Source organism: Cricetulus griseus, chromosome 9 (assembly GCF_003668045.3).
Source record: "Cricetulus griseus strain 17A/GY chromosome 9, alternate assembly CriGri-PICRH-1.0, whole genome shotgun sequence".
NCBI classification, from domain to species: domain Eukaryota; kingdom Metazoa; phylum Chordata; class Mammalia; order Rodentia; family Cricetidae; genus Cricetulus; species Cricetulus griseus.
Window position 1 is genome coordinate 5344039 of NC_048602.1, and position 27094 is coordinate 5371132.

Sequence of the window (27094 nt, forward strand, 5' to 3'; positions counted from 1 at the left end):
TCAGACCAGATGTCCCCTCAGCTCGAAGGGTAGAGAATTCGGTTCCACAGCACCCAAGTCTGCTGCCACCTGGTCATAGATCCCCCTTGGATCTTCATACTTGACCTCAGGCCAGCGAAGGTCATAGGGGTCCTAACGGGCAAGAAGTGGTGTCAGGGCCACAGAGATGCCCTGTGGGACATCACTCCAGCTCTGTAGGACACACACCCCAGTTGAGCTCCCTTTTACACCTGATCATGGTTTAGCACACTGGCTCACCATGCACAAGGTCTTCTGTGCAACCTGCCCCCCTCCCCGTGCTGCTGCTGAGACCAAAATAGAACCAGAAGCCATTATAAACCAGTCATTTCGGTCATACTTGCAATTCTAGTGCCATTGAGGCTTTTGCTTTGAGTTTGGAGAAAGCCTGGGCTACATAGTGAGTTCTAGGCTAGCCAGGGCTACATAGCAAGGGCCCCCGACCCCACTTAAAAAAAAAAAAACTACCTGTTTATCTGTCTGAATATGGAATTCGAGAAAAGTCAAGGTGGGGTGAGAGTGGATTCTGTTGCAGTTAGGAGATAAGCAGGCAGGAGTTCATAAAAATGGCTCATTACAATCACTTCTCTGTCTGGGGGTGGGGTCTTCTGTATAATTTAGGTTTAAAGCTGGTGTGCTAGCATATCTTAGTACCCACGAGTCTGAGCAGAACGCTTTTGAGTTAAGAGCTACCCTGCCCTCTACATAGTGAGACCAAAGATAAACAGATAGATGGATAAAACACAGGCAAAACACCCGTTAATAATGATGAGGATGATGATGATAAAAGCTGAGATCCAGATGAGGTGTCTCAAGCTGTAATCCCAGTATCTTGAAAGCTAAGGCAGGAGAACTGCCATTAGTTCAAGGTCAACCTGGGCTACAGAGTGAGAAAGACCTTGCCTCATTTAACAAACAAACAAATTAATTAATTAATAAGAGCAACCCTCATGATGGCAGCTACGGCTTCTGTAGGATGTGAGTCTCAGTGAGTCTCGGTGTCTGTCTCATGGCTCCCAACACATTTCCCTATCAAAATGGAAGACAGTCTGGTGCTGTGACACACAACTGTGATCCCAGCACTCTCTGAAGCTGAGGCAGGGGGATTGCCAGTCCAAGGTCAGTCTTGGCTATATAGTGAGACTTTGGATTTTTAAAAAAGTGTGGAACTGTGGGATGGCTCAGAAAGTAAAGACACTTGTCACCAAGCCAGACAACCCCGTGCTCAACCCTCAGGGCTCACATGGTGGAGGGAGAGGACTAATCTTTACAAGCTGCTCTCTGGCCTCCTCACACTCTCACGCACGCATGCACACATACAATTAATTAACTTTAAATGGATGAGGGGGGGAGAGGTCATATAGGGGGCTCTTTTTGGAGATGTGATCTGTTCTAGAACTTGGGAAAAAAATGGATATTTAGTTGAACAAACCTTGAAGCATCAATGGCCCATGAAACAAATACAGCTGGCCTCATCTGCTTTTGTGTTACCCAAGAGCTACAAATGGGGCTGATAATTATAGATTGTCAGGGGAAAAATCAGAGAATATAGTATTTGTGCTGTATAAAAATTAACTAGAAGCCTTTAATCCCAGCACTCGGGAGGCAGAGGCAGGAGGATCTCTGTGAGTTCGAGGCCAGCCTGGTCTCCAGAGCGAGTGTCAGGACAGCCTCCAAAGCTACACAGAGAAACCCTGTCTGGAAACACACACACACACACACACACACACACACACACACGTATATATATATTCTCCTTGGAACATAGCCTGGCATGTTCATATACGCATGCGTGGTGACTGCTTCTACCCTAAGAAGACGAATAGCTTAGAGGAAGGCCAAAATATTCCTTCTCTGGTCTCTGTGCAGGCACCCTGCAGGGTCCACCAGCGTTTCCCAGGGAACATACGGTCCAGCACCACGGACAGCGCTCCAGCCGCCGCGGCATCCGAGCTGGGACAGTAGAATCTGAGACATTGGGAAATCCACAGTCCAGAGAGCATTCATTGGTCAGGCTCAGGAGAGAGTCAGGCTTTTTGTTTTGTGTTGATAGTTTTCGTTTTTGAGACAGAACCTCAATATGTAGCCCAGGCTGCCTTTGAAATCCTAGTCCTCCTCCTTAATGTTGGAAAACAAGCACGTACCACCGTATCCAGTTTGAACATTAGGCGTGTCTCTCATCTCCCTTGGCGTGATGCAGTGGGTGGGTGGGAGGCTGAAGTACCTGACTGACATTGGCGCTTGCCCAGCCACCATCCTCACTCCGTTCTGGCCTGCAATCTCTGGCCCCGTAAATGAACACCGACTCAGGCTTATCCAAATGGTATAATGTGCTAGATGTGGTGGCTCACACGGGTAATGCCAGCACGTGGGAGACGGAGACCGGGCAATCAGGAATTCAAAGTCATCTTCAGCTACGTAGTAAGCTAAAGTCCAGTCTGGGCTGCCCTGTCTCAAAACAAAATCTTCCAAGCCAAATGGTATATTCTATCATGTCTCAGTGCTTGGCTCAACCATGTGTGTGGCCAAAGGCAGACCCAATGTGTGCCTGCACTGTGCGTTGGGAACGACTTGGAAAAGAGACATTCTCTTTCTTGGGAGATTTCAAATCTAACAGGATGGAAAGCTGACTCTACCAGGAAAGGTTTAGGGAGAAATTCTGAGTCTATTTGTGCCCGAAGACAATTCTAGCGTGTGGCTTTTCAGCTATGTGGATCAAAGCACTTTCTTTCCCTGGCCAGCAAGATGCCGCAAGTCATGAAAGTCTGGTAGCAGGAATTTGCTTCCCCACAATCCACACAAAGGTTTCCAGAAAACTGCCCTCTGATATTTACATGTACACACTCACACACATTGTGCATGCACACAGGACAATAGATAAACTAGTTTTTTTGTTTGTTTTTGTTTTGTTTTTCGAGGCAGGGTTTCTCTGTGGCTTTGGAGGCTGTTCTGGAACTAGCTCTTGTAGACCAGGCTGGTCTCAAACTCACAGAGATCCACCTGCCTCTGCCTCCCGAGTGCTGGGATTAAAGGCGTGCGCCACCAATGCCCAGCGATAAACTAGTTTTTAAAAACTCTTTCTCTCTAGCAGTTTAACCAGTGTGGTGGAGACAGCTAATTATCCAAGGAATAATTGGATACCCCTTCCTTCTCCCACAGTGGCAGAACTGTAGACAACAGCTCCCAAATCTGGCTAGACACAGCCACGTGACTATGTTCCGGTCAATCAGAAGAGAGCAGAGGGGTGCATGACCATTTCTGGGTCTCTCTGGCCTCTTCTTTCTCTGTCCTCCTCTAGCCGATTGGTCCTCCCACCCCCTTGGTAAACTGACCTATGCCTGCAGACCCCGGCAATGGGTGTGCTAGACAGTGACAGAGGAAGAGAGGGAGAGAACTCTGGGTTGTAAAGCACTAGGTACAGCAAGACTCCACTTGGGCGATTATGTGAGAAAGAAGGATTTTGTCATTTGCTTGGAGGAGACAGAATCTCACTATGTAGTCAAGGCTGGCTTTGAACTCATTCCCCTGAATCTCTGGCATGCCCCACCATTCCTTTAGCTCTTCCTGACACTGCATTCAGGCTGGGTCTCTTTGCCACAGTGACATATCGTAACTGATACGCACAGTAGGAGGTGGGGTTCCGGCCTAGACAAACGGCCGCTAAGAATCTCCTCACCATTTGGACTTCATCATAGAGGGGTCCCCAGCCTGCAGGTGGGCCATAGGCTCTCTCCACCTCATCATACAGATGTCCAGGGAAGGCCATGTCTTCATCTTCAACTCCTGTGAAGGCTGGAGTTGGTAACGGTATGGTTGGGATGGGCTCACATGTTGGGGGTTCCAGACACTGCTGGTGGTGCTAGTCTGGGAGGTTCTGGAAACTTCAGGGGACAAAGTAGGTCATTGGGGCGTGCCTTGGGGGGGGGGGTCCCTTGCCTCTGGTCCCCTTCCTGTCTGGCTCACTCTCCATTTCCTTCCACCATGAAATGAGCAGGTCTCCTCTGCCCCACAAGCATGTAACCCAGCAGCCAAGGGCGGGGCCTTCTGACATGAGGCAATCGACTCTGGCCTCCTCAGGCTGCTCTCCGGGGTATTTGGGTCACAGTAATCCGGAGTATTTGGGAAGGAAAGGAAGGCTCTCAGGGGGCCCAATTCAGATGTGAGGGTGCCTGGAAACGGGCAGTAGTGGTGTGGTCTGACTCACCTTGGGGATAAGGCACCTCTTCCAGTGTGGGGGGAAGCCGGGGGCTGAAGTCCCTCATGGACTGGTAATGTGGTTCTACTTCTGCTGTGCTAACCTGTCACACAAGCACAGGGACACACACACGAGAACACACACGCACATGAACACACATGAACATACGCAAAACACACATGCACACGCACACATATGAACACATACATGAGGACACACGCACACCTATGAACACATACATGAATACACACGAATACACACACATGAACACACATGCACACACATGAACATACACAAAAACACATGCACACGCACACACCTACGAACACACACATGAATACACACGAATACACACACATGAACACACATGAACATACACAAAAACACATGCACACGCACACATATGAACACATACATGAGTACACATGCACACCTATGAACACACACATGAATACACACGAATACACACACATGAACACACATGAACACACACAAAAACACACATGCACATGCACACATATGAACACATACATGAGGACACACGCACACACCTACGAACACACACATGAATACACACGAATACACACACATGAACATACATGGACACACATGAACATACACAAAACACACATGCGCACGCACACCTATGAACACATACATGAATACACATGAATACACACACACACGAACACACATACATGAACACACATGCACACACATGGACACACATGAACATACACAAAACCACACATGCACACGCACATATATGAACACATACATGAGGACACACGAACACACATACATGAACACACATGCACACACATGCACACACATGAACATACACAAAAACATACATGCACACGCACACATATGAACACATACATGAGGACACACGCACACACCTACGAACACACACATGAATACACACGAATACACACACATGAACATACACAAAACACACATGCGCACGCACACATATGAGCACATACATGAGGACACATGCACACCTACGAACACACACATGAATACACACGAATACACAGACATGAACACATATGGACACACATGAACATACACAAAAACACACATGCACACGCACACATATGAACACATGCATGAGCACACACGCACACCTATGAACACACATGAATACACACACAAACACACATGAACACACATGAACACACACAAAAACACACATGCACATGCACACATATGAGCACATACATGAGGACACACGCACACCTGGGAACACACACATGAATACACACGAATACACACACATGAACACACATGGACACACATGAACATACACAAAAACACACATGCACACGCACACATATGAACACATACATGAGCACACATGCACACCTATGAACACACACATGAATACACACGAATACACAGACATGAACACACATGGACACACATGAACATACACAAAAACACACATGCACACGCACACATATGAACACATACATGAGCACACATGCACACCTATGAACACACATGAATACACACACGAACACACGTGAACACACATGAGCACACACATGAATTCACATGAACATACACGAGCACACACGAGCACACACAAAACCAGCAGACAAGGTCATTTCTCTTGACTAGCTGGCTCCAGCAGAGGACAATGATTAGCTTGAAGCGGAGGCTGGAGGCTGCTGGGCCACCCTGGAGCTCACTCACCACGGAGCTTCCTGTGTCCCGGTCCCCAGTCCACTGACTCTCCTCATACTCGTTCCTGACTCGGTCCTCCTCAGACCTTCCAGGGCGAAAGTGTAGATGAAAGTCCTGAGTCCCGAGTCCGCCACCCGTCGCTCCCGAGCCTCTCCCGCTTACCCTGCCTCTGTCTTCTCTGAGATCTCTGAGAGAAAGAGGAAAAGGGGGCTTCAGAGACTCTGCTCAGCCCCCCTGGATGTGGGCAGAGCCGCGCTGTGTGGCAGCCCCAGGGTCCCACCGTCGCTTCTCCAGCTTGAAAAGCAGTGAGGGAGACCTCTGCTCACCCTCTGCAAGGCGCCTCCGTCTTCTCCGCCACAGGAGCCCCCCAAAACAGCAGGCATTGGAGAGCAACAGAAGACCGCCAACGGCAAACAGCACCGGCAGCAGGGGCAGCCTCGGGGCTCCTGGAATGCAAGGGGTTCCTTGGTGAACCCCAGCACCTGGATGCAGGCCTGGGGTGCATCCCAGGTTGGTGACTGGTGGGTAATCCTCAGTGTTAACCTCACTGTGCCCACATCGCGGTGCACTCTGCACTTGGGGTGTGGTGACACCGCATAATACCTGGGCTAACTGGGAGCAGCGCGCCAGGCCTAAGTGTGGGTGGCACCACCCCCTGGGCTTCCACAGGGAAAAGGAGAGAGCTGGCCTGAGCGAGGACGGTCTCCCTTGGTTTTTTCTCTTTTTGGTCCACCATGGTGCCAACTGAGCTGCTTCCACCATGGTGGTCGGACACCTCCAAAACCATGAGCTGAAGAAAATCCTTCCTCCTTATAAGTCATTCTGTCGGGGAATTTGTCAGGTGCACACTGACACCAACAGAGTTCTCCTCCAGGGCCAAAGACGCAAACAGGCCCATGATTCCAGCTCCAGCCACCCTTAAAAACATTATTTATGGGTAATGTGTGCGAGCAGACACGTGAGTGTGTAAGTAAGGCTGCACATGTAGCGGTCGCTGTTGGGTGTCTTCCTCTAGTGCTCTCTGCCTTATTTTTAAAAAATACATCTATACACATATACATATAACATACGTGTATCATATACACGTGACATATAAACACATATACACACATATAGACATGCACACACACATATATATACATACTCTCATATATGTCTATATACACACACACACATACATGTGTACATATATTCGTTTATTCACTTCACGTATTTAAATGTTTGGCCTGCATGTATGCGCATAATGAGTGTGCCTTGTGCCTGAGGAGGTCAGAAGAAGGCATCAGATCCCCCAGAACTGGACTCACAGGTGAGTGTGAGCCACCACGTGGGGGCTGGGGGTCAGTCAAATCCAGGTCCACTGGAAGAGCAGTCAGTGATCTTAATTAACCACAGAGCCATCTCTTCAGCTCCCAGTTCAATTGGTGAAGGAAAAAGCTTGCATCTACGCCAGAGCATGCCCAGCTGCAGCAAGCAGGGAGGCCAGGGAGAAGGGGCAGCAGAAGAAGAAAGAGCGTTCCATGTGCTCAGGGTCGCTTAAGAGCCCATGGTGAGGTCATTCTGACCTCACCTTGACCAGGCCTTAGTAGGCAAGGTTATGGTGTCTCCCTACACATTTTTATAATTTATTTATTTATTTTTGTTTTATGGGGTTGAGTATTTTGCCTGTATGTAAGTATGCACACAATGTGTGTTCGGTGGCCCCCAGGAGGCCAGAAGAGGGCATCAGATCCCCTGGAACCGGGGATATGGATGGGTGCTGAGAACTGAACCTAGATCTGCTGAAAATACAGCAAGTGTTCTTTGTTGGTATTTAGGCAATTGCCAAGGCAGCAGCTGAGGGCATATCCCAACAGAACCCCAAAGGCAGGCCAGTACAAATGCCTAAATGCTAACACTCTTATTTGTTTGTTTGTTTATTTATTTATTATGTATACAACATTCTGCTTCCATGTCTATCTGCACACCAGAAGAGGGCACCAGATCTCATTACAGATGGTTGTGAGCTATATGTGGTTGCTGGGAATTGAACTCAGAACCTCTGGAAGAGTAGTCAATGATCTTAACCTCTCCAGCCCCCTACTAACACTCTTAACTGCTGAACAATCTCTAGAGATTTACTTAAATTTTAAAGTGTTAGTGCATGCATGTGTCTACAGGGGCCAGAAGAGAGCGCTGGATCCCCTGGAGCAGAAGATACAGGCAGTGGTGCTGGGAACTGAACTCAGGTCCTCCACTGTCTCCCTGGCTCCTCTGTCTTTCTTTTTTTTTTTTTTGTCCGGGGATGGGGGTGGGGGGAAAGCGTCTCACTGAGCTTGGAGCCACTGCTTCAGCTAGGCTGGCTAGCCGGCAAGCCTGTCTCTTCCCCCAGGCCCAGGTTACAGCTGTGCGGCTGGGAAGATGGTTCAGGAGTAACCAAACCGCACTTGCTGTACAAGCATGAAGACCTGAGTTTGGATCTCCAGCATCCGCACAAAAGCTGGCTATGGTGTGTGTGTGTGTGTGCGTGTGCGTGTGCGTGTGCGTGTGCGTGTGTGTGTGTGTGTGTGTGTGTGTGAGAAAGAGAGAGAGACAGAGAGAGAGAGAGAGAGAGAGAGAGAGAGAGAGAGAGAGAGAGTTGCAGGATGGGGAGAGGAGGCTCTCGGGTTTGCTAGCAGAGCAATCAAGCTAAGAAAAACTCAGACAGAGGGGTCTCGAGAGATGATGGCTCAGTGGACTTGAGTTTGATTTCAAAGCGCCCATATTTCATGGTTCACACCTGCCTGTAACACCAGCTCCAGGGGATCCAGTGCCCTCTTTTGACCTTTGTGGGCACCTACACTTACCTGTCATTTGCACACACATCTTAAAATAATAATGCAATAATAATGCAATAATAATAGTGATTATTGCATCTTAAGAGAATAAAACAGAGATCTCCAGATTCACAGACAGACCCTGTCTCAGGGGACCAAGGCAGAGAGTAACAGAGGACACCCGATGTCTTCCTCCCGCCTCTGCATTCATGCAAGAGGATGGACACACACACACACACACACAGAGAGAGAGAGAGAGAGAGAGAGAGAGAGAGAGAGCAGAGAGAGAGAGAGAGAGGGAGAGGGAGAGGGAGAGGGAGAGAGAGAGAGAGAGAGAGAGAGAGAGAGAGAGAGAACATCAAACTAAATTATGCCAGGCACAATGGCTCATACTTGTAAACCCAGCACTTGGAAGGCTGGGGTAAACCGAGTACTACAAATTCATAGCAAGACCCTGTCTGAAAGACAAAAAGACAAAAATGGGGCTGAGGACGTACCTCGGTAGCAGAGTGCCACTTGTGTGACAGGCACAGGCGTGGCCCTGGGTTTGATCCCGGAATTGCAAAAAGAGAGTTAAGCCATCTTAGGGAAGGAGGAAAGGTATTGCTTCCAGCCAGAACAGAAAGGGACCCATGGGGGTCTGCGGGGATCCAGCTAAGTCTTTGGCAGCGATGACCACAAGGTGGGTGGACTGAGAGAAAAAAATGGGAGGAGGCCCCAGGAAGGAGCACTTGCCTGGAGGCTGCTCTGTGGGCCGCGGGTGGTCTGTGTCTTCAGGAGCCTGGTCCAGGCCTGCGGGAGGAGAGAGATTAAGTTAATACCAGGAATCGGATAAGCCGGAAGGATCCCTCCACTTCTAAAGCTCTCTCTCAGCAGACTTAAAAGATCATGGAAATGGCAAGTGGCTTCTTAGGGACATTTTATTTTATTGCTTTTTTAAAAGGAGATTTTGTTTTTTTATGTGTATTAGTGTTGGGCCTACATGTATGTGTGTGTATCATGTGCGAACCTGGTGTTCAGATGGTTGTGAGTCACCCTGTGGATGCTGGGACCAAACTCAGACCCTCAGCAAGAGTAACAGGTGCTCTTAGCGACTGAGTCAACTCCCCGCCCCTCTTAGTGACATTTTAAAGGCAAAAATACATGACAGCAGTTCTGCGCCAATAAAAACAATGAGTTATTAATTGGTGTTTTATAGTGTGTATGTCCCTTTAATGTGAATTGCCAATTTGTTGAATTAATAAAAAGGATGTTGGCTGGGCATTGGTGCTACACGCCTTTAATCCCAGCACTCGGGAGGCAGAGGCAAGCAGATCTCTGTGATTTCCAGACCAGCCTTCATAGCAAGTTCCAGGACAGGCTCCAAAGTTATACAGAGAAACCCTGTCTTACCCACAGCTAAGCACTGAACCATACTACTGGAATTCAGTTGTGGAGAAGGAGGAGGGATGAGCAAAGGAGCCAAGGCGGGGCTGGAGAGACCTGCAGAAACAGTGGACCTGACCTAGTGAGAGCATGGAGACCCCAGTCATAAAGCTGGGGAAACAGCCTTGGACCAAACCAAACCCTCTGAATGTGGGTGCCAGCTAGGATCCCAAGACAGTCTATGGGACCTCTAACAGTGGAGCCAGTCTTTATCCCTAGAGCACAAATGGACTTTGGGAGCCCATTCCCTGTGGAAGGATACTATTGCAGCCCAGATACAGCAAGGAGGGCCTAGACCCTCCCACAAACAATATGACAGACTTTGAAGGTCCCTGGTGGAGGGCCTCACTATCCCTGGGGATGGGTGGGTTGGGGGGGTTGGGTGGGGAACATGGGTGGATGGGAGGGCAAGGGAATGGGGGAGATGGATATGTAAATGAGTAGTAGTTAAAGAATTTAAATTAAAAAAACATAAAAAAGAAACCCTGCCTTGAAAAAAAAGGCAATTGGAGCAAGGGAGTGGAAGATAGTTTGTGTTTCTGTATTCAAGGGTAAAGACTGGAATGCAAGGAGCGCATAGTGGGGACAGGGGTGAAAGGTTCAGGCTTTGACTCTGATCGGCTCTACTTCTTTAAGAGACAGACCCTGCCCCCTGACAAGTCAGGGCCCACACAAGAAAACATGCTACGTCATCATCACGTCACCCACCACGCGTGAGGACGCTGGGCATGCGTGATACCTCAGTGCACATGCCCAGTCTTCCCTTTAAAAGCTCCAACTTTCCTGCTTTACTCCCTCTCTGCTTCCTCTCTCTGTGCTCTCTCCTTCTCTGCTCTTCTCTTCTCCCACCTATGCTCTCTCTCTCTCTCTCTCTCTCTCTCTCTCTCTGGTGGTCAGCCATCACCCCTGTTCCTCTTCTCTCTTAGTCTCCCTACTCTGCCGGGCCTTTAATACACTAGTTAACATGTCTCATCTTGCAGTTTTCTCTTTTTAAATAAAAACATAACGGGGGGAGGCACAGAACGAATGCTGTCCCATTAGAGAAAGACAAAACTGGCAGTGTTGATGAGCAAAACAAGCTGAAGCGAGGAGGAGGCATTTTCCTTACTTGTAGGTCATAACTTGGCACTGTCCAAAGAGCACATAAGATATGCCCCTTCCTTTAATCCTCACAACCGTGAGAGGGACCTGCTTTCAGAAACCGAGGCGGAGAGCTCTGGGAGACAAGTCTGTTTCTAGCTGGGATGGTGGCGCACACCCGCAGTCCCAGCACTCACAAGTGGAAAGCCAGCCTGGACCACACAGGCATTTCCAGGCCAGTGCGCATTGCACACAGATCCCGCCTCAGTGATCAGAGAACAAAAGGACAAATAAATAAAAAACTACTTTTAGAAGCAGATATCTGCTTTAGGCTACAAAACTAAGAAGTGGTAAGCTTCAGGCTTCTGTAAACCAAGCCATGTAAAGTTAACGCGTGTGCGGCCGGCCGTGCCTATCGGATCTCCGTGTACTCACTGGTCGTTTTCTTGTGGTGCTGCGGATTGACAGAGGGTCTCTTGCATTTGAGACAAGAGCTCTACTGTGCAGCCACGCCCCCAGCCCCTCACTGGGGGATTCTAGGCAGGGGCTCTACCACTGAGCCACACCCCAGCCCCTCACTGGGGGATTCTAGGCAGGGGCTCCACCACTGAGCCACACCCCAGCCCCTCACTGGGGGATTCTAGGCAGGGGCTCTATCACTGAGACACACCCCCAGCCCCCCACTGGGGGATTCTAGGCAGGGGCTCTACCACTGAGCAACACCCCCAGCCCCCCACTGGGGGATTCTAGGCAGGGGCTCTACCCCTGAGCCACGCCCCCCTCCCCAGCCCCTCACTGGGGGGAATTCTAGGCAGGGGCTCTACCGCTGAGCCACGCCCCCCCTCCCCAGCCCCTCACTGGGGGGACTCTAGGCAGGGGCTCTACCGCTGAGCCACGCCCCCCCTCCCCAGCCCCTCACTGGGGGGACTCTAGGCAGGGGCTCTACCTCTGAGCTATATCCCTAACCTCATGGCTCACTTTCAAAGACTTTGTGTTTTCAAAGTTACTGTGTGTAGTGACCTAGATTAACCCCATTGTTTCCTTAGAATCTTCTTTGTGTCTGTGAAGCCAGAGGTCAAGGTACCTCTTCATTTCTAGAAAGTTCACTCTCTGTTTCTGTCTCTGTGTGCCCCCCCTGCCCCCGGAGGATCTCTCTTTCTTAAAGTTCATTTCTATTTTATGCATATGAGTGTTTTGTCTGCATGCATGTGTGTTCACCACATACATGTCTGGTGCCCTCCAAGCCAGAACAGGACATTGGGTCTCTTCCAACTGGAGTTACAGATGTTTGTGAACCATCATCTGGGTTCTGGGACTTGAACCCAGTCCTCTGGAAGAGCAACCGGTACTCTTAACTTTCTTAACTATCTCTCCAGCCCTCTTAATCTTCCTTCTCCTTCTCCTTCTTCTTCTTTTGGCTTTCCTGGAACACTGTTATGCCACTACAGAACACCTCTGTAGACCAGGCTGGCCTTGAACTCACAGAGATCTACCTGCCTCTACCTCCTGGGTGCTGGGATTAAAGGCGTTCACCACCACTGCCCAGTTAATCTTTCTCCTCTTAATCAGTTTTTATTTTGGGGGGGGTTGTTTGTTTGTTTTTTATTTTTTGAGACAGGTCTCACTGTGTACTCTGGATAATCTAGACATTGCTATGTAGCCCTCGAATGCACAGAGATCCACCTGGCCCTGAGTCCTGAGTGCTGAAATGTAAGGTGTGTGACACCATGCATTAATTGCCTTGATAAATTCTCCAGATCTCCAAAAGGAATCAGCTCTTGGTTTCCCTGGTTTTTCTGGCTGTTTCTGCTCACTCCCCACTTATTTCTTCTCTTATTTCTGTCTTCTTCCTTTCTGTTTGCTGCATTGTCTGTTTGCCTCTCACGTTTACTTACTTACTGGATTTGTGGGGGTGGGAGCACACTTGGAGGAGAGAGGACCACTTGTGGGAGTCAGTTCTCTCCTTTCATTCTGTGAACCCTGGGAATCGAACTCAAGCCATCAGGTTTGGCTTCAAGCACCTTCAACTACTGAGCCATCTCACTGCTCTACCTTTCTGGCTTTTTTTTTTTTCAACTCTAATATGACCTATTTATGCGATAGTATTCTATGCTATTTATTCTACACACTGACTCAGCCCTATCCTTTTCTTTTTCACTCAGTTAAAACTATTTTCTGCTGAGTGTGCTTTTGTGCCAGCACTCAAGAGGCAATGGCAGGCCAGCCTGGTTTGCACAGTGAGTTCTGAGTTATCCAGAGGTACACAATTAAACAAAAGAAAAATCCCTTATTTTCTCATTCTCCAATCATTACAGATCAGAGGCCAAAAGTTGGTCCCTACAGCCCATCAGCCCGAGTTCGAGGCTTATCTCTAGCTCCTCCTAGCTGTGTGACCTTGGCCAATTTGCTTAACTGCTCTGGGCCTCAGTTCTTCCATCTGTGAGTAGAAGAAATAACAGTATCTACTTTGCTATAAATTGTTCAACCCCCTCCAAAACTCTCTCCTGCCCAGGACTGCCTCTTCCCACCTGGGGTAGTGATGGAGACCTGGATCCCTTTGTGAGCCAATCCACTGTCCCCCAGGGCATTGCTGGCCAGCAGCCAGATCCTGTATCTTGTGGAAGGCTTCAGTCCAGTCAGTGTGAAGGTGGTGGCCTGGGGTGGCAGGACATCAGCGTAGAGAAATCCCGGAGCCTCGAGTGTCTCATACCTGTGTGTGGAGAGCAGTCAGTTCAGCCAGTCTCTCTCCACTGTCTGGCCCGTTTCCCCTGCCTTGGTGGAGGCCCCACCTGATTTGGAAGCGCTGAGGCAGACCCCCGTCAAAGCCAGGCTTCCACTCCAGCCCTACCGAGTTGGGGGTCACGCTCACGACCTTCAGTCCCAAAGGAGGGTCAGGGCGGCCTAGGGAGAGAAGGGAGGGGATTGTTAATAGATACAAAAGGAGCCTAGAAGTTCCCTTCTAGATTCTCCTAGAATCTAGATGCATACCAGATGGTTGGTTCTTGTTCACGGTTGCTACTCTTAGTAAGTTCACCTCAGGGGGTGGAGAGATGCCTCAGTGGTTAACAGCACTGGCTACTCTTTCAGAGGATTGTGGTTTAATTCCCAGCACCCACGTGCAGCTCACAGCCACCGGTAACTCCACAGGCACCCGGCACACAAGTAATTCACAGATATACATGCTTCTGGTGGAAACTACCTCCCTCCTAGCAGGAGGGACATGTGACTAGGCTTGTCAGTCAGTATGATGTTGAAGTGAAGCCAATGAGGTCCAAATCTAATATCTCAGAGTCATTAGAAGAGAAAGAGCTGTATTCCCAGGTTAAGGTGTAACTCAGTGATAAGGGACTCACCCAACATACTCAAGGCCCTAGATCTGACATCCTGCAACCCCCTGCCCCCCTCCCCAATAAAACAAACCAGCTAGGCCTGTTGACTCTCAACTGCAATCCTTTGGAAGTTAAGGCAGAAGGATTGCCATTTTGAGGCAGGTTTGGCTACATAGCAAGCCTGAGGTTAGCCCAGGCTACATAGCAAATTGGAGGTTATCCTGGGTTATAGAGCAAGATCTTGTTTCAACAAAACAAAACCCCATTCTCATGCATAAACAGCTCTCAGAGATCAGAAACACTTCCTGGCCCTGGTCAAGCAGGAATTTGGCAAAGCTCAGCTCCCAAGCCACTCCCACCATACCGATGCTGACGAGCTGGATGTCGGTATGGTCCGAACCGAGGGCATTGGTGGCCGTGCATGTGAAGAGGGCATAGTCTTGGGCTGCAGACACATTGGCAATGGTCAAGAGGCTACTGTGGACAACACCCTGGTGGTACCTGTGCTCTGTGTACCTGAAGAGAGGGCACGGTCAGACTCAGAAAGGAAAACCAGGCAGGGCTGGACGGCCAGAGCTGGGGCACGACCTGGCTATACCCAGGTTCACCTGGGATCCTGGAGATCCAGAGGGACCCCATTTTTGGTCCAAGTGAAGTCGATGTTGGGGACACCCCGGGCCCGGCAGTGGAGGGTTGCTGAACTGGTGCTGTCCCCAGCTGCAGCCACTTTCGTTAAGGGGGTTGGATGATCCACCTGGGGGGCAACTGGAACAGATCGGAAGGATCCATACGGGGGACGGGGAGGTATGTGAGAGCTGCGGGTGGCGGCAGATGTTGAAGTTACCCACATCTGACAACAAGACGGACCAGCCCTCTTGCTGCCGGCTCCACCCCATTGTCCACAATGCACTGGTAAGCACCAGCCTGGGAGAGCTTGGCCTGATGGATCCGCAGACGCCCGGTGGATCCCTTTGATATCTTCTCCATGTCATCCAGGTTCAGATCATCCTCGTCTTCCCCCTAGCACCCCGAGATACAGGAGCTTGTTTCCGGGTCTGTCCTCAGACCACCCCCCAAACTGTATCTACCCCACCTGTAGCTTTGTTCTCCAAGCCACAAGCTCCTTCCACAAATTCAACGAACTATGGATGCTTCTTGTCATCCACACAACCACTAATCTAGTCCATCCATTCATCCACCAACTCGGCCAACCGTACACCTGTCTACGTGCTCATCATGCTTAGAACTGTCTGTAGACTCAGGGTGCAGCTTAGCCGGAAAGCATTTGCTTAGCATGCTCAATACCCTGGGTTGTCTCAAGCACTAACAAATAAATTGACTGGGCTGCAGGTAGTGGTTCACTTGCCCTTGGGAGGAAGAAGCAAGAGAATCCCAAGGTCAGAGTCAACCTGGGCTACGTGGCAAGTTCCAGCCTGGACTACATATCGAGACCCTCTCTCAAATATATATGTCCTAGAATGGTAGTACATGCCTGTCACCCTAGCACTTGAAGGTTGGGGGAAGGAAGGTCAGGAATAATTCAATTCTTTGAGGGTAGCCTCAGCCACATAGTGGGCTTGAGGCCAACATGGGTTACATCGCCAGTGGTTCTCCTTTTCTTTTCTTTCTTTTTTTTTAAGCAGGCGAGTTTTGTTACTGAATGTAACAATTCTACAAAGGCTAAGTAAGTAGTACTGTGTAGCCTCTCTGCCTTCTTAGTCCCTCAGAGCTTCAGGCAGGACTGGCTTAAGGCATTAAGTATGAACTTTTTTTTTCCCCTTGTTTTATTTTGTGCCAGATCTCACCAATTTTCACACAAAATGCTTTCTTTTTTCTTCTTTCTTCCCACTGCGGCTGAAGGGCTAGTGTTGGTTAAGTAAGAGGGTAGTGTCTGACTCCCAGTCAAGGTGTTAATGCAAAGAAACTAAAGATAGCAGCCACAAAATCTGCATGGTATTGCATGCAAGCAAAGGACAACACGAGTAACAAAGGAATTTGTTAAAGCATTTAATCAAATCGCTTTTTTAACAATCTATTTCTTTGTATGTGCACTGGGGTTTTGCCTGCATTTATGTCTGTGTGAGGGTGTTAGGTCCCCTGAACTGGAGTTACAGACAGTTGTGAGCTGCCATGTGGGTGCTGGGAATTGAACCCAGGTCCCCTGGAAGAGCAGTCAATGCTCCTAACCTCTGAGCCATCTCTCCAGGCCCCACCAGTGGTTCTCAATCTTGCATATCATCCTGCATATCAGATACTTATACTAAGAATCCTAACAGTAGCAAAAGTACTGTTACGAAGTAGCAAAGAAATAGTGTTATGGTTGGGGTCACCACACAGTGAGGAACTGCACTAAAGGGTCGCAGCGTTAGGAAGGCTGAGAGGACCAGGGCATCAAACCCCATCTCAAAAAACAACAATGGGCCTTCAAGATGACCCCCGGGGTGCAGACACCTGCAGCCCGAGCCTAATAGTGGGGATTTGCTTCCTGGGAGCCAGTTGCTAGGAAACAATTGATTTTCACATTTATCTTTTGACGGTCACAAGCATACTATGGTACGTCTGTGATATACGCTGTTTTAAGTTAAATAAACTTAAAACAGCAACAGCAAAATGAACAAAACAACGAAACCTGCCCTACCCACTCATTTGTCTTTCCAGCCACTCACCCACCATTCAACAAACAAATCCTTTGTTTTCTTCCTTTACGATTTTAAACATTCTTTATTGTCAATTGTGGGTGTGCATGTTTGTTGTATGTGGATGAGTGCAGGCACGTGTGTGCAGCGATTTTAAACGTTATTATCAAACATGGGTGTGTGATAGGGGACGTCCTTCTGTGTACATGCTTCTCTTATTGGTTGATGACTAAAACACTGATTGGCCAGTAGCCAGGCAGGAAGTATAGGCGGGGCTACCAGACAAGGAGAAGACTGGGGAGAGGAAGGCAGAGAGGAGTCGCCAGGGGAGATGCCATGCTGCCGAAGGAGTAACATGCCAGATTACATACAGGTAAGCCACAGCCTCGTGGCAATCCATAGTTTAATAGAAATGGGTGGATAATTAAGAGAGAGCTAGCCGGTAAGAAGCCTAAGCCATTGGCCAAACATCTTATAATTACTATGTTTTAGCCCGGCGTTGGTGGCACACGCCTTTAATCCCAGCACTTGGGAGGCAGAGGCAGGCGGATCTCTGTGAGTTTGAGGCCAGCCTGGTCTCCAGAGCGAGTGCCAGGACAGGCTCCAAAGCTACACGGAGAAACCCTGTCTCGAAAAACCAAAAAAAAAAATAAATAAATAAATAAAAAATACTATGTCTCTGTGTGTTTATTTGGGGGGCTAAACGGCTAGGGGACCAGCGGAACAGAAACTCCATCTTCAGGTGTGTATGCGTGGCGTGTGTGGGTGAGCGCAGGCACGTGTGTGTGACGGCATACAAGGGGATTACTTTTGACAGTCAGATTGCTCTGCCCACCTTGGGTGGTGTGTATGCGTGGCGTGTGTGGGTGAGCGCAGGCACGTGTGTGTGACGGCATACAAGGGGATTACTTTTGACAGTCAGATTGCTCTGCCCACCCTGGGTTCTGGGGATCGAACTCAAGACATCGTGCTTGTACAGAGCCACTGCCCCACCTCACCAGCCCTGTTTGTCGTCCTTCCAGGAAGCTCTCTACTCCTTCATGGTATTTTTCTCTCTTCTGTGTTCACGTTCACAAATACTCGCACCTGCTTCTTCCCCACCAATGTATCTACAGTGTGGTCATCATTCTTCCAGTTCTTTCCACCGCCTCCTCTCTAATTCTGTGAATCCATTCTTTTGTCTCAATCAAGAGTGGAGCCACTCATCCTCCTATCTATCCATTCTTTCGCTCTCCCACCCATTTTGTGTTCATCTATGCATGTTCGAGCACACACACACACACACACACACACACACTCCATTCTCTCATTCACCCATTCACCTGCCATTAACAAAACCAGTTTCTGGAAGATACCCTGACCATCAGAGTCACATACAACTTCACACTCGTAGCATCCCAAGGCACGCACAGCCAAGAGACTACACCTCCTAGCTCTACCTCCCTTCACCAAAGGCAAGGTGCTTACCAGTCTCTCCCAGCTGAACATTTCTGGGAGGATGGGATTGGCATCAACGGTGCAGACTAGGTCCACAGAACCCCCGACATTGACCTCAGTAGGGTCCCTGAGGGCACGGATGATGGGAGCATCTAGTGGAAGACAGGGGCTTGGAGACGGCACTTAGGCCCTGACAGGCCCAGGTTGGGGGATGGGGGGCCCCAGGAGAAGGGCTATCTTAGTGGTGTCTGGAATGGTATGGAGGCTGACGGGTACAATTTGCCCTTTATGGAGGGGGGATTCTCAGGGTGATGAGGCTATCCTCACCCTCGTTGTATCTCTTGTATCTCTGTGATTATTAGAGTCTGGTGTGTGTGTGTGTGTGTGTGTGTGTGTGTGTGTGTGTGTATTGGGGGAGGGGGTGTACCCGAATAGGGTTGGGGTGGGGTTCAAGAGAACTTGGTTTCCTGGATGGAGGAGCTCTCAAGTAAACGACCCCCCCTCTATGCAGATTCCACTTGGGGTCTCCTTAGCCGGCAAAGCAAGAGCTTTCCAAAGGGGAGGGCCCTAGGTTGGGTAGTTATCCCTGGTTGGGCGGGCCTTTCACAAGGATGGGCAAGATCCCTTGAGTGGGTGTGATTTCCATGGTAAGACCAACTCCTGGAAACCCTCATATCCTAGGTTTCTGCAGGGGAGAGAGGTCCTCACAATGCACGTCCAGCTTTAACAGCGCCTCAGCGGTGCCCTCTGAATTCTGGCAGTGCAGCTGATAGATGCCATCGTCAGCTCGGGTCACATTCCACAACTGCAGAGCTCCGCCAGACAGGATGCGGTGCCGAGGACCGCCAGCTGGGGAAGGCCAGGGTAAAGAGCCTGGAAGGCTCGCCCATCCTCCTGAATCGCACCCTTCTCCAGGCCCACATCCCACCTGGGCTGAGGCGGTAGCCTCGGAAGGTCCAGTTGAAAGCCTCCGGGGCGGGGTTGGCGGACACCGACACCGGCAGCAGCGCCTGGCCTTGCTCCACGGCGGTCACTGCCAGCACTTGCTCCCCAAGAAACTCTGGAGGATCTTCAGAGGGGGCGCCCCAGAAGTCAAGATTGTTGGTAAAGTTGGGGTTCCAGAGAGAGTTAAGGCACGAGTTCAGGGGTTAAAGATAGGGTGGTGGCTAGGACTAAGGTAGTGGTCAGGGCGCCATGCACACACAACAATCAAATGTAATTAAAAAAAAAAAATCTAAGTCTGGTGGGGCGGTACACGCCTTTAGTCCCAGCACGCGAGAAGCAGAGGCAGGCGAATCTCTGCGAGTCCAAGACCAGCCAGAGCTATACAGTGAGACGCGTCTTAAAAAACAAAACAAAACAAAACAACAACAACAACAGCAAAAATTGTGCAGAGCCAGACAATGGTAGTTCCAGTCGGCAACCCCAGCGTTCCTGAGGCAGAGGCAGGAGGATTGCTGCAAGTTCATGGCCTTCCTACTCTACATATTGAGTTCCAGGTCAGACAGGACAACGCAGTAAGAAATTTTAGCATTTAAAAATTCCCTATGGAGGGATACTATTGAAGCCCAGATACAGCAAGGAGAGCCTAGGCCCTCCCCCAAAACGATACGAAAGACTTTGAAGGTCTCTGGTGGAGGACCTCACTATCCCTGGGGGGACAGTTTGGGGATGGGTTGGGGGGTTGGTGGGGAACAAGGGAGGATGGGAGGGCGAGGGAATGTGGGGGATGGATATGTAAATATGAGTAGTAATTAAAGAATTTAAATTTAAAAAATTATAAAAATAAAAAAAATTGACAAGTGAAGAACCGGCTTTGCAAAAAGATAGCAGCTAGGGTAAAGCTGAGGAGGGAGACCGTGGATTGGAGCTGGTGCCAGCCTGAGGTCAGGACAAGGCTGGGAAAGTTGCAAACTCTGGATAGGATGAAGACTCCTTTAGCTGGGGCCTGCAGGGGACTGGGTTGGGAGGGGCCGGGGCCGGGCCGGGCCTGGGCGCTTACACAGCACGTTGAGGCGGTAGAAGGAGCTCACGGTTTCACGGAGCGCGGCGCTGTGGGCCCGGCAGGTGACCCGGTGGCCGTGGTCTCGGGATGACACCCGAAGGAAAACACTCCTGGATGCGGCGGAGCCTTTGAACGGGGCGCTCTGGGGCGGTGCCGCCACGTCTTCCAGCCTGTGCAAGTTTTGAAAGTTGGGTGAGGACCGCACTGGCTCACATGTGGGGACAAGGCCCTTGGCCAATGGCTTAGGGCACAGAGGGGCCAGGCTGGGAGGGGGACAGGACGGAACCGGATGGGGTGGGGCCTCCTGGAAGCTCACCTCTCCCCCTCCTTGTCCCAAGACAAGTTGACCGGGGGGTTGCTACTGATGCTGACGCAGGTCAAGTTCAAGGCGTCGCCGGGGCGCAGGGCGGATGAGTTGGCCAGGATAGTCAGGTTGGTTGGGGGGACTTAGTGGATTAGAGAGTCAGCTGTTGGCGAGCCTGGGCTGCTAGGTTCTAGGTTCTAAGGAGTCTATACCACTCCCCACCGGCCCGTCCTGTGCGCTCACACTGCACCAGCAGCTGCGTGGACGCGCTGAGCTGACCCGCCTTGCACGAGAACTTGGCTCGGTTGTCCGAAGGCCCTATGACCAACACCAGCTCGCGGGAGAAAGTGCTGCCCGACTTCTCCAGGCTGCCCAGCTGCACACGCCGCGGCTCCTGGGGCTGCCGAGGCTCGCTCACGGTTCGTGAGTCCTGAGGACCCAAACAGGGTGGGTGGCCACCAGCCCAGACAGGGCCCTCGTGTGATAAAGGCGCCCTCAAGAGCCGGCACCCCACTACCTTAAAGGAATGGGGACTGGAAGTGAGTACTCCCAGTCCTGGTCTTCCCGCCTGCCTTGATGGTCTGGGGGCCCTGATGCCTGTGGTGCACCCCCCCCCCCGACCTCACCAGCCCTCTGCCTGCTGCAGGCTCCACACCCCCAAACTGCCATGTTTACAGAACACTGCCTGTCAGGAAACTCCCTTGAAATTCCCAGACCCGGAACAGGAGTCTCGCTTTTCTTTGTCTTTGTTGTTTTTGCCTTGTTTTACTCGAGACAGCATCTCATGTAGCCAAGAATGACCCCAAAGGCAAGCCTCTAGGTAACTGAGGATGATCTTGAACTTCTGATTTTCCTGCCTTCCCCTCCCAAGCGCTAAGATTTCCGGCGAGCCATCTCACCCTGTCAGCTGTCTTTCTTAAAATGTCCACTCTTGGGCTGCAGAGATGGCTCAGTAGTTAAGAGCACTGGCTGCTCTTCCAGAGGACCCAGGTTCAATTCCCAGCACCCACATGGCGGCTCACAGCTGTCTGCAACTCCAGTTCCAGGGAAACTGACACCCTCTTCTCAAGGCACTAGGCACAAATGTTCGCAGACATTTATGCAGGTAAAATAACCATAAAAAGTAATAAATAAACCTTTAAATTTTTTTTCTGGGTGGTGATGGCTCATGCCTTTAATCCTGGCACTCGGGAGGCAGAGGCAGGCGGATCTCTGTGAGTTCCAGGCCAGCCTGGTCTACATAGGGAGCTCTAGGCCAGCCAGGGCTACAAAGAGAAACCCTGTTTCAAACAAACAAAACAAACAAACAAAAAAGTTCTAGGCCAGCCTGGACTACGTAATATCTTTTCTTAGGAAAGAAAAGGGCTAAGAATATAGTTCAGTCAGTAAAGTACATGTGCTTGCCCCTACATACACTTGTATACATGAGAGCACGAGCGCGTGCACACACACACACACACACACACACACACACACACACACACAGACACTGGCACCTACCTTAAGCCAGGTGAGGGAGGGGTCTGGATTGCCTCCAATGGCCAAACACACCAGCCTTACTCTCGTCCCAGTCCGAATGAACTGCCCCTCTTGGGGTCCCTCAATCCACAGCTTCTGGGCGGGGTCTAGTGAGAGATGAGGAAAGAAAAGACATTTTTGTCTGGACTGGAGCCTCAGGGTGAGGTCTGTGAAGCCCGGGGACTCTCTGGGCTCTAGGCTAGGGCTCACATTTCACATTCAAGGTCAGTGATTTCTTGAAGGTCTCCTTGCTAAAGGCATCGCTGAAGGCTTCGCAGGTAAGGGACAAGCCATTGTCTTCCCTCCGCACCAAGAGTGTCAGATTGGACATGGAGATGTGGCCACCATGCAGGCCCTAGCAGGAGTGAACTTCAGATTTAGGGACTGAGGAGCTTCCGCCCACAGTAGCAGAGGCCTGGGGCCACCAGACCCCAGCAGGGACATCTGGAGCATTGCCACCACCCTCTTGTGTCAGCCCCAGGAGTTGGGGCCTCAGTCTGGGCTCCTCAGGGTCCAGGGCCTCAGGGGATGCCAAACCATCATCCCCCACATCCTCACATCCATGACTGTCTCATCTGTGGGCTGCAGCTGTCGTCCACCCAGCCACCATCGCAGCAGGACCCGTGGGCGACTGGACTTCGTAAGGCAGCAAAGGGTCACATTCTTGTTCTCAGACTGTGTTGCAGATCCCAGGATGGTGATGGCGCTGGGAGGGACTGAATGACAGGCACACCAAGGAGAGATTGGAGTCCCGGCTGGGGTCTTCGCAGACCAGCCCAGCCAGCTGGGGGCAGGGGACAGGCAATGACATCAGGTAGGCCTGACATGAAGGCACACGGGGCTCTCTGGTTATGGACTGGAGCAGCAAGCAGGACTCACAGGTAACCTGCAGTGTGACGCTTTGCTCCTGGGTCTCTACAGATACGCTGTTGTAGGACAGACAGCTGAGCTGAGCTCCCTGGTCTTCAGGTCGCACCGTCATCACCAGCACACTACGGGCCACTGACTGGACATGCTCTGTGCCCCAAGCTATGGCCACTGGCTTACCGTTCTGAACACAGAAGCAAGCCCAGTTATCTCAGCACCAGCTCCTGGTCCCTGTCCTCTCCCCCAGTCAGCCTCCACCCTCACCTTCAGCCACTGCAGGGTAGCGGGTGGATTTCCGCCTCGGGCCACGCAGGGCAGCTCCAGGTTCTGCCCTGCCCGTACATGGCCCTCATCCAAGCCTGGCCAGTCAATGACAGGAGGTCCTGGGGGAACTGGAGAGCAGAGACCACTCAGTGGGCCTGGGAAGCCATCTATTCTCCCTGGGCCCCCTAACCTGCTTTTAATTTCCTCCTGTGGGCGAGGGAGATGGCTCAGGAGGTCACTTGTCAATGAACCCAACAGCCTGACTTCAATTCCTGTAGCCTGCACGGTAGAGGGAGAGAACTAACTCCTGAAAGATGTTCTCTGACTTCTCTGCATGGCTGGCACACTCCCACCCAGTCTCTAGCTATTTGGCCACGTAACTGGGACACAAGACCTGTTTTATAGAAGAGCAAAGGGCGTGACAAGAAGTGGTGTTTCCAACAGCTGAGGAGGATGTTCAAACACGTTAACTGCCCCAGCAAGACAGTCACTCCCAATTTCCATGAATGTCGGAGGAAGAGACAGCAAACACACACACACACACACACACACACACACACACACACACACACACACACGTAATCACCACCACCACCACAAACAACAATAATAATAAATCTTAAATTTCTCTTGCATGCCTGCCTTTTTTTTCCCAATGCTGGATGTTAAATCCGGGTCCTTGCATGTCCAGGGCTGGGTTCCCCCCCTGGGCTGCAATGCCCAGCCCTCAGCAGCCCAGGCTGGCCTTACGTTCCTTCTGCTTCCACCTCTCAGAAACTGAGATTGTCCCTTACCTCTGCTATGCTCCCAAATCCTACCGGGATGTGCCCACGCTCCCCCACCCTTCACTTACACAGAACATTCATGGTGAAGGAAGCCTTGATGGGCGTGTCCAAGGCTGGACTGGACCCCGCACAGACCAGTAACTGCCCATTATCTGAGCTTCGGGGTGTCACCCTGGCTTGGAAAAATAGAGGTTTCTGGAGTCAGAGTCATCATCTGAAATTCTGGGAGCCAGGATAAAGAGGAGGGCAACCCAAATTCCTACATTTGGCCAAGCCTCCATACTGATTTATTCTAAGGTCTGGACTCCCTGGGAGAGATTTGGAGTTGAACACTGAGAACAAGGGTGCCCCAGGTCTTCACCTGGCCTGATAGTTTTACTCAATACCTACAGACTGGAGTCAGGGTGAAGCATTGGGTCCCAGGTATTCCTACAACTCAAGTTGCCATACTGGCATCATTGGGGACAACCTGGAGATGGGGACAGGGAGAAAACCCCAGCTTGCACACCTAGCTTCAGCTTCTGCAATGAAGAGCTTCTCCTCAGACCCGTCGTTCACGTTATAGGAGACGCCCAGGATGGTGTCTCCACCTTGGGAGAACAAGAAAGCTGGGTAGAGGGATGCTGGACTTTTCTCCAAGGTGCAGTATCGTGACCTGGAAATCCTCAGGGTGGATATGGAGGACAAGAAGCTGGGGTACCAGTTCTGTCCTCCCACACACTCAGGACCCCCTGAGTTGAGTGCTAGGGTTCTCAGGGCTGCATCATGGGCCTCTCTTTCCCCTGACTCCACTGCATCAGGTGCTTTTTATCCCTGTCAGGCCATTGTTACTCAAATCCCTGAGAGCTGACACCCTCTCCCTACCTCGGATCAGCGTCTGTGTGGTCTCCTGGGTGTGTCTTTCCACAGTTCCCTTTTCTTACCCAGCACACTCATGTTGGCCTCATTCCCTGGGTGGTACTCAGGGATAACACTCACCCTGGATGAAGGTGATGTCAGGTGCTGGCTTCGCGTCCCCAGACACACAGGTGACCACATACTCCTGACCAGCTACCCAGGTAACTGTGCTTCCTTCCTCGGGGGTCAACTGAAGCACCTTGGGGGGAACTGTCGAGAAAGGGCTTGGGATTAGCCACTGCCGAGAGGCAATGTGACGGTTTTGGCCAAGAGTTCAGGAAATGGGACCCAGAGCTCCAGGTGGAGGAGCTTGGGAGCTTGGACTTGTGGGTCTGAGGGAAGAAGAGGCCTGGGGCCCAGGTTGGTGGGTCCTGGAGGGGAGCCTCTCACCCATACCTAAGATGGAGAGGATTACTTTGGGAGACAGGAGCTCAGGACCAGTCTCTGAGCGGCCCACTTGACATTCATACTCCGCGTCATCACTGAGGTCACAGGCTTCTATACGCAGGTGGAATTCACCTGCAGACAGAGCCCCCACGGTCAGGGCCATAGCCTCTGCTGCTAGTGGCTCAAGATCTCAGGTTCTGGTCACTCACCTTTGGCAGGATCTCCTTCTAGGCTGTACCTTGGGAAGCCTGGGATCCTGGGGTTTGGACCCAGGAGTAACCCATCCTTAGCCCACTGTACAATACTGCCAGGGGCACTGACCCCACACCGCAGCTTAACTGTTGTCCCTTCCACTGCAGTCAGGTTGTCAGAGACAGTCCAAAAGCCCCGAGGAACAGAGGTAGGGATTGATGACAGGGTCAGTCCTGGGGACACAATGGGATCCACAATAAGAGACAAAGGTGGCACTTGAGGGCCACAAGGCACAAGGCCAGCGTTCTACTCACCCGTGGTCAACATTCCCATGAGCAGCCAGGGAGTCAAGCTGGAAGTCCTGGGTATTGGGGTCACCCCAGGGCCTCTGATGGAGACTTCCTTAGTGCCCATCGCCAGCCTCTTGGTTTGTTGTTGTCTGAGCCTCACTCTCTGCTCCCTGTTTTCTTTCTTTTTCTCTTTTTCAGACTCTCTCTCTTCTTAGACTGCTCTAGTATTTGTGTCTTGGAGTCTTTCTGCCCTTAGCTTGCCCTGTCAAAGGTTCTTTCTCTGAGTTCCAACCCCAAGCAGTCAAAAACGCATACTCTCTCTCTTTCCTTTTCTCCTCTGACAGTCTGTTCCTACCTATTGCTATCTCCCTCTCACCCACTCACAGGAACTCAAAGAGGATCGGCTGCTCAACTGTTTGCTGCTGCCTGGGGGTCCAGCAAGCTCACGAACCCAGAAAGCCAAAGCAGGCAGTCACAGTGTGGAGCTGTTTCTTGGGCCCAGTGTGAGCGCACCCTGTTGCTTCTCCTGAGTCCTTCCGAGTCTGCCCAGCAGAGCAGTGAAATCCCCTGTCAGCACATGCCAGGAACATTCTTTGGTGCCTCCCCAGCCCCAGTGACCCCTGCCTGGGAGAGCAGGGTCATCTCCCGGCTCAGGACGTGGTGCAGAGCTGGGTCTGTGTGGGTGGGAAGGACACCCCCACCCCACCCCACCCCATTCCAGCCCGCCACCCCCACCACTGCCGAAGACACCCTTGCTCTTTGCAGTCCACACTTCGGCAGTCCCTTTTTTCCCTCGGTGGCATCAGACACTTCTGCTGGTGAATTTGTCAGAGTGTTGTTTGAAACCATGAGACTGTGGGAGAGAGAGAAGCCAATTGTGTGTGTGGGTGGGCGTGAGAGTGTGGTTGTTCCGGGGGAGGCAAGAGTGGATTTTCATCTGTGAACATTTTTGGAGTGTCTTACACGGGTGTGCAG

The 27094-nt window shown here is 51.0% G+C and overlaps 1 protein-coding gene across 2 annotated transcripts; it reads right to left on the reverse strand.

Moving 5' to 3' along the window:
- Nphs1 (NPHS1 adhesion molecule, nephrin) lies at window positions 1-26243 on the reverse strand. Of its 2 annotated transcripts, none has more exons than XM_035449534.1 (29): window positions 26144-26243; window positions 25847-26062; window positions 25647-25769; window positions 25332-25460; window positions 24862-24943; window positions 24422-24525; window positions 23569-23696; window positions 23317-23488; window positions 22996-23153; window positions 22648-22792; window positions 22420-22544; window positions 21163-21349; window positions 20932-21061; window positions 20613-20785; window positions 19539-19679; window positions 19319-19459; window positions 18641-18762; window positions 15386-15557; window positions 15146-15302; window positions 14902-15053; window positions 13998-14109; window positions 13737-13918; window positions 9439-9495; window positions 6235-6354; window positions 6071-6095; window positions 5918-5993; window positions 4223-4316; window positions 3695-3801; window positions 1-132 (listed from the first exon to the last, which is right to left on the reverse strand). In XM_035449534.1, exons 1-29 carry the CDS (start codon window positions 26241-26243, stop codon window positions 1-3), a joined length of 3762 nt encoding a protein of 1253 aa, XP_035305425.1. The 2 variants fall into 2 exon arrangements, with proteins under 2 accessions (XP_035305425.1, XP_035305424.1); XM_035449533.1 differs by having other exon boundaries at window positions 3695-3810.
- Window positions 26244-27094: the final 851 nt, after the last annotated feature.

What these genes read in the sequence shown, in the direction of transcription:
- Nphs1 (XM_035449533.1), bottom strand. Translation starts at nt 26,243, where the DNA reads ATGGGCACTAAGGAAGTCTCCATCAGAGGCCCTGGGGTGACCCCAATA. An exon ending in CATCCAGCTCGTCAGCATCG is followed by an intron (nt 14,110 to 14,901) that starts GTATGGTGGGAG and finishes TTCTCTCCCTAG; the next exon opens with GCCGCCCTGACCCTCCTTTG. An exon ending in TCTATGATGAAGTCCAAATG is followed by an intron (nt 133 to 3,694) that starts GTGAGGAGATTC and finishes CTTGCCCGTTAG; the next exon opens with GACCCCTATGACCTTCGCTG.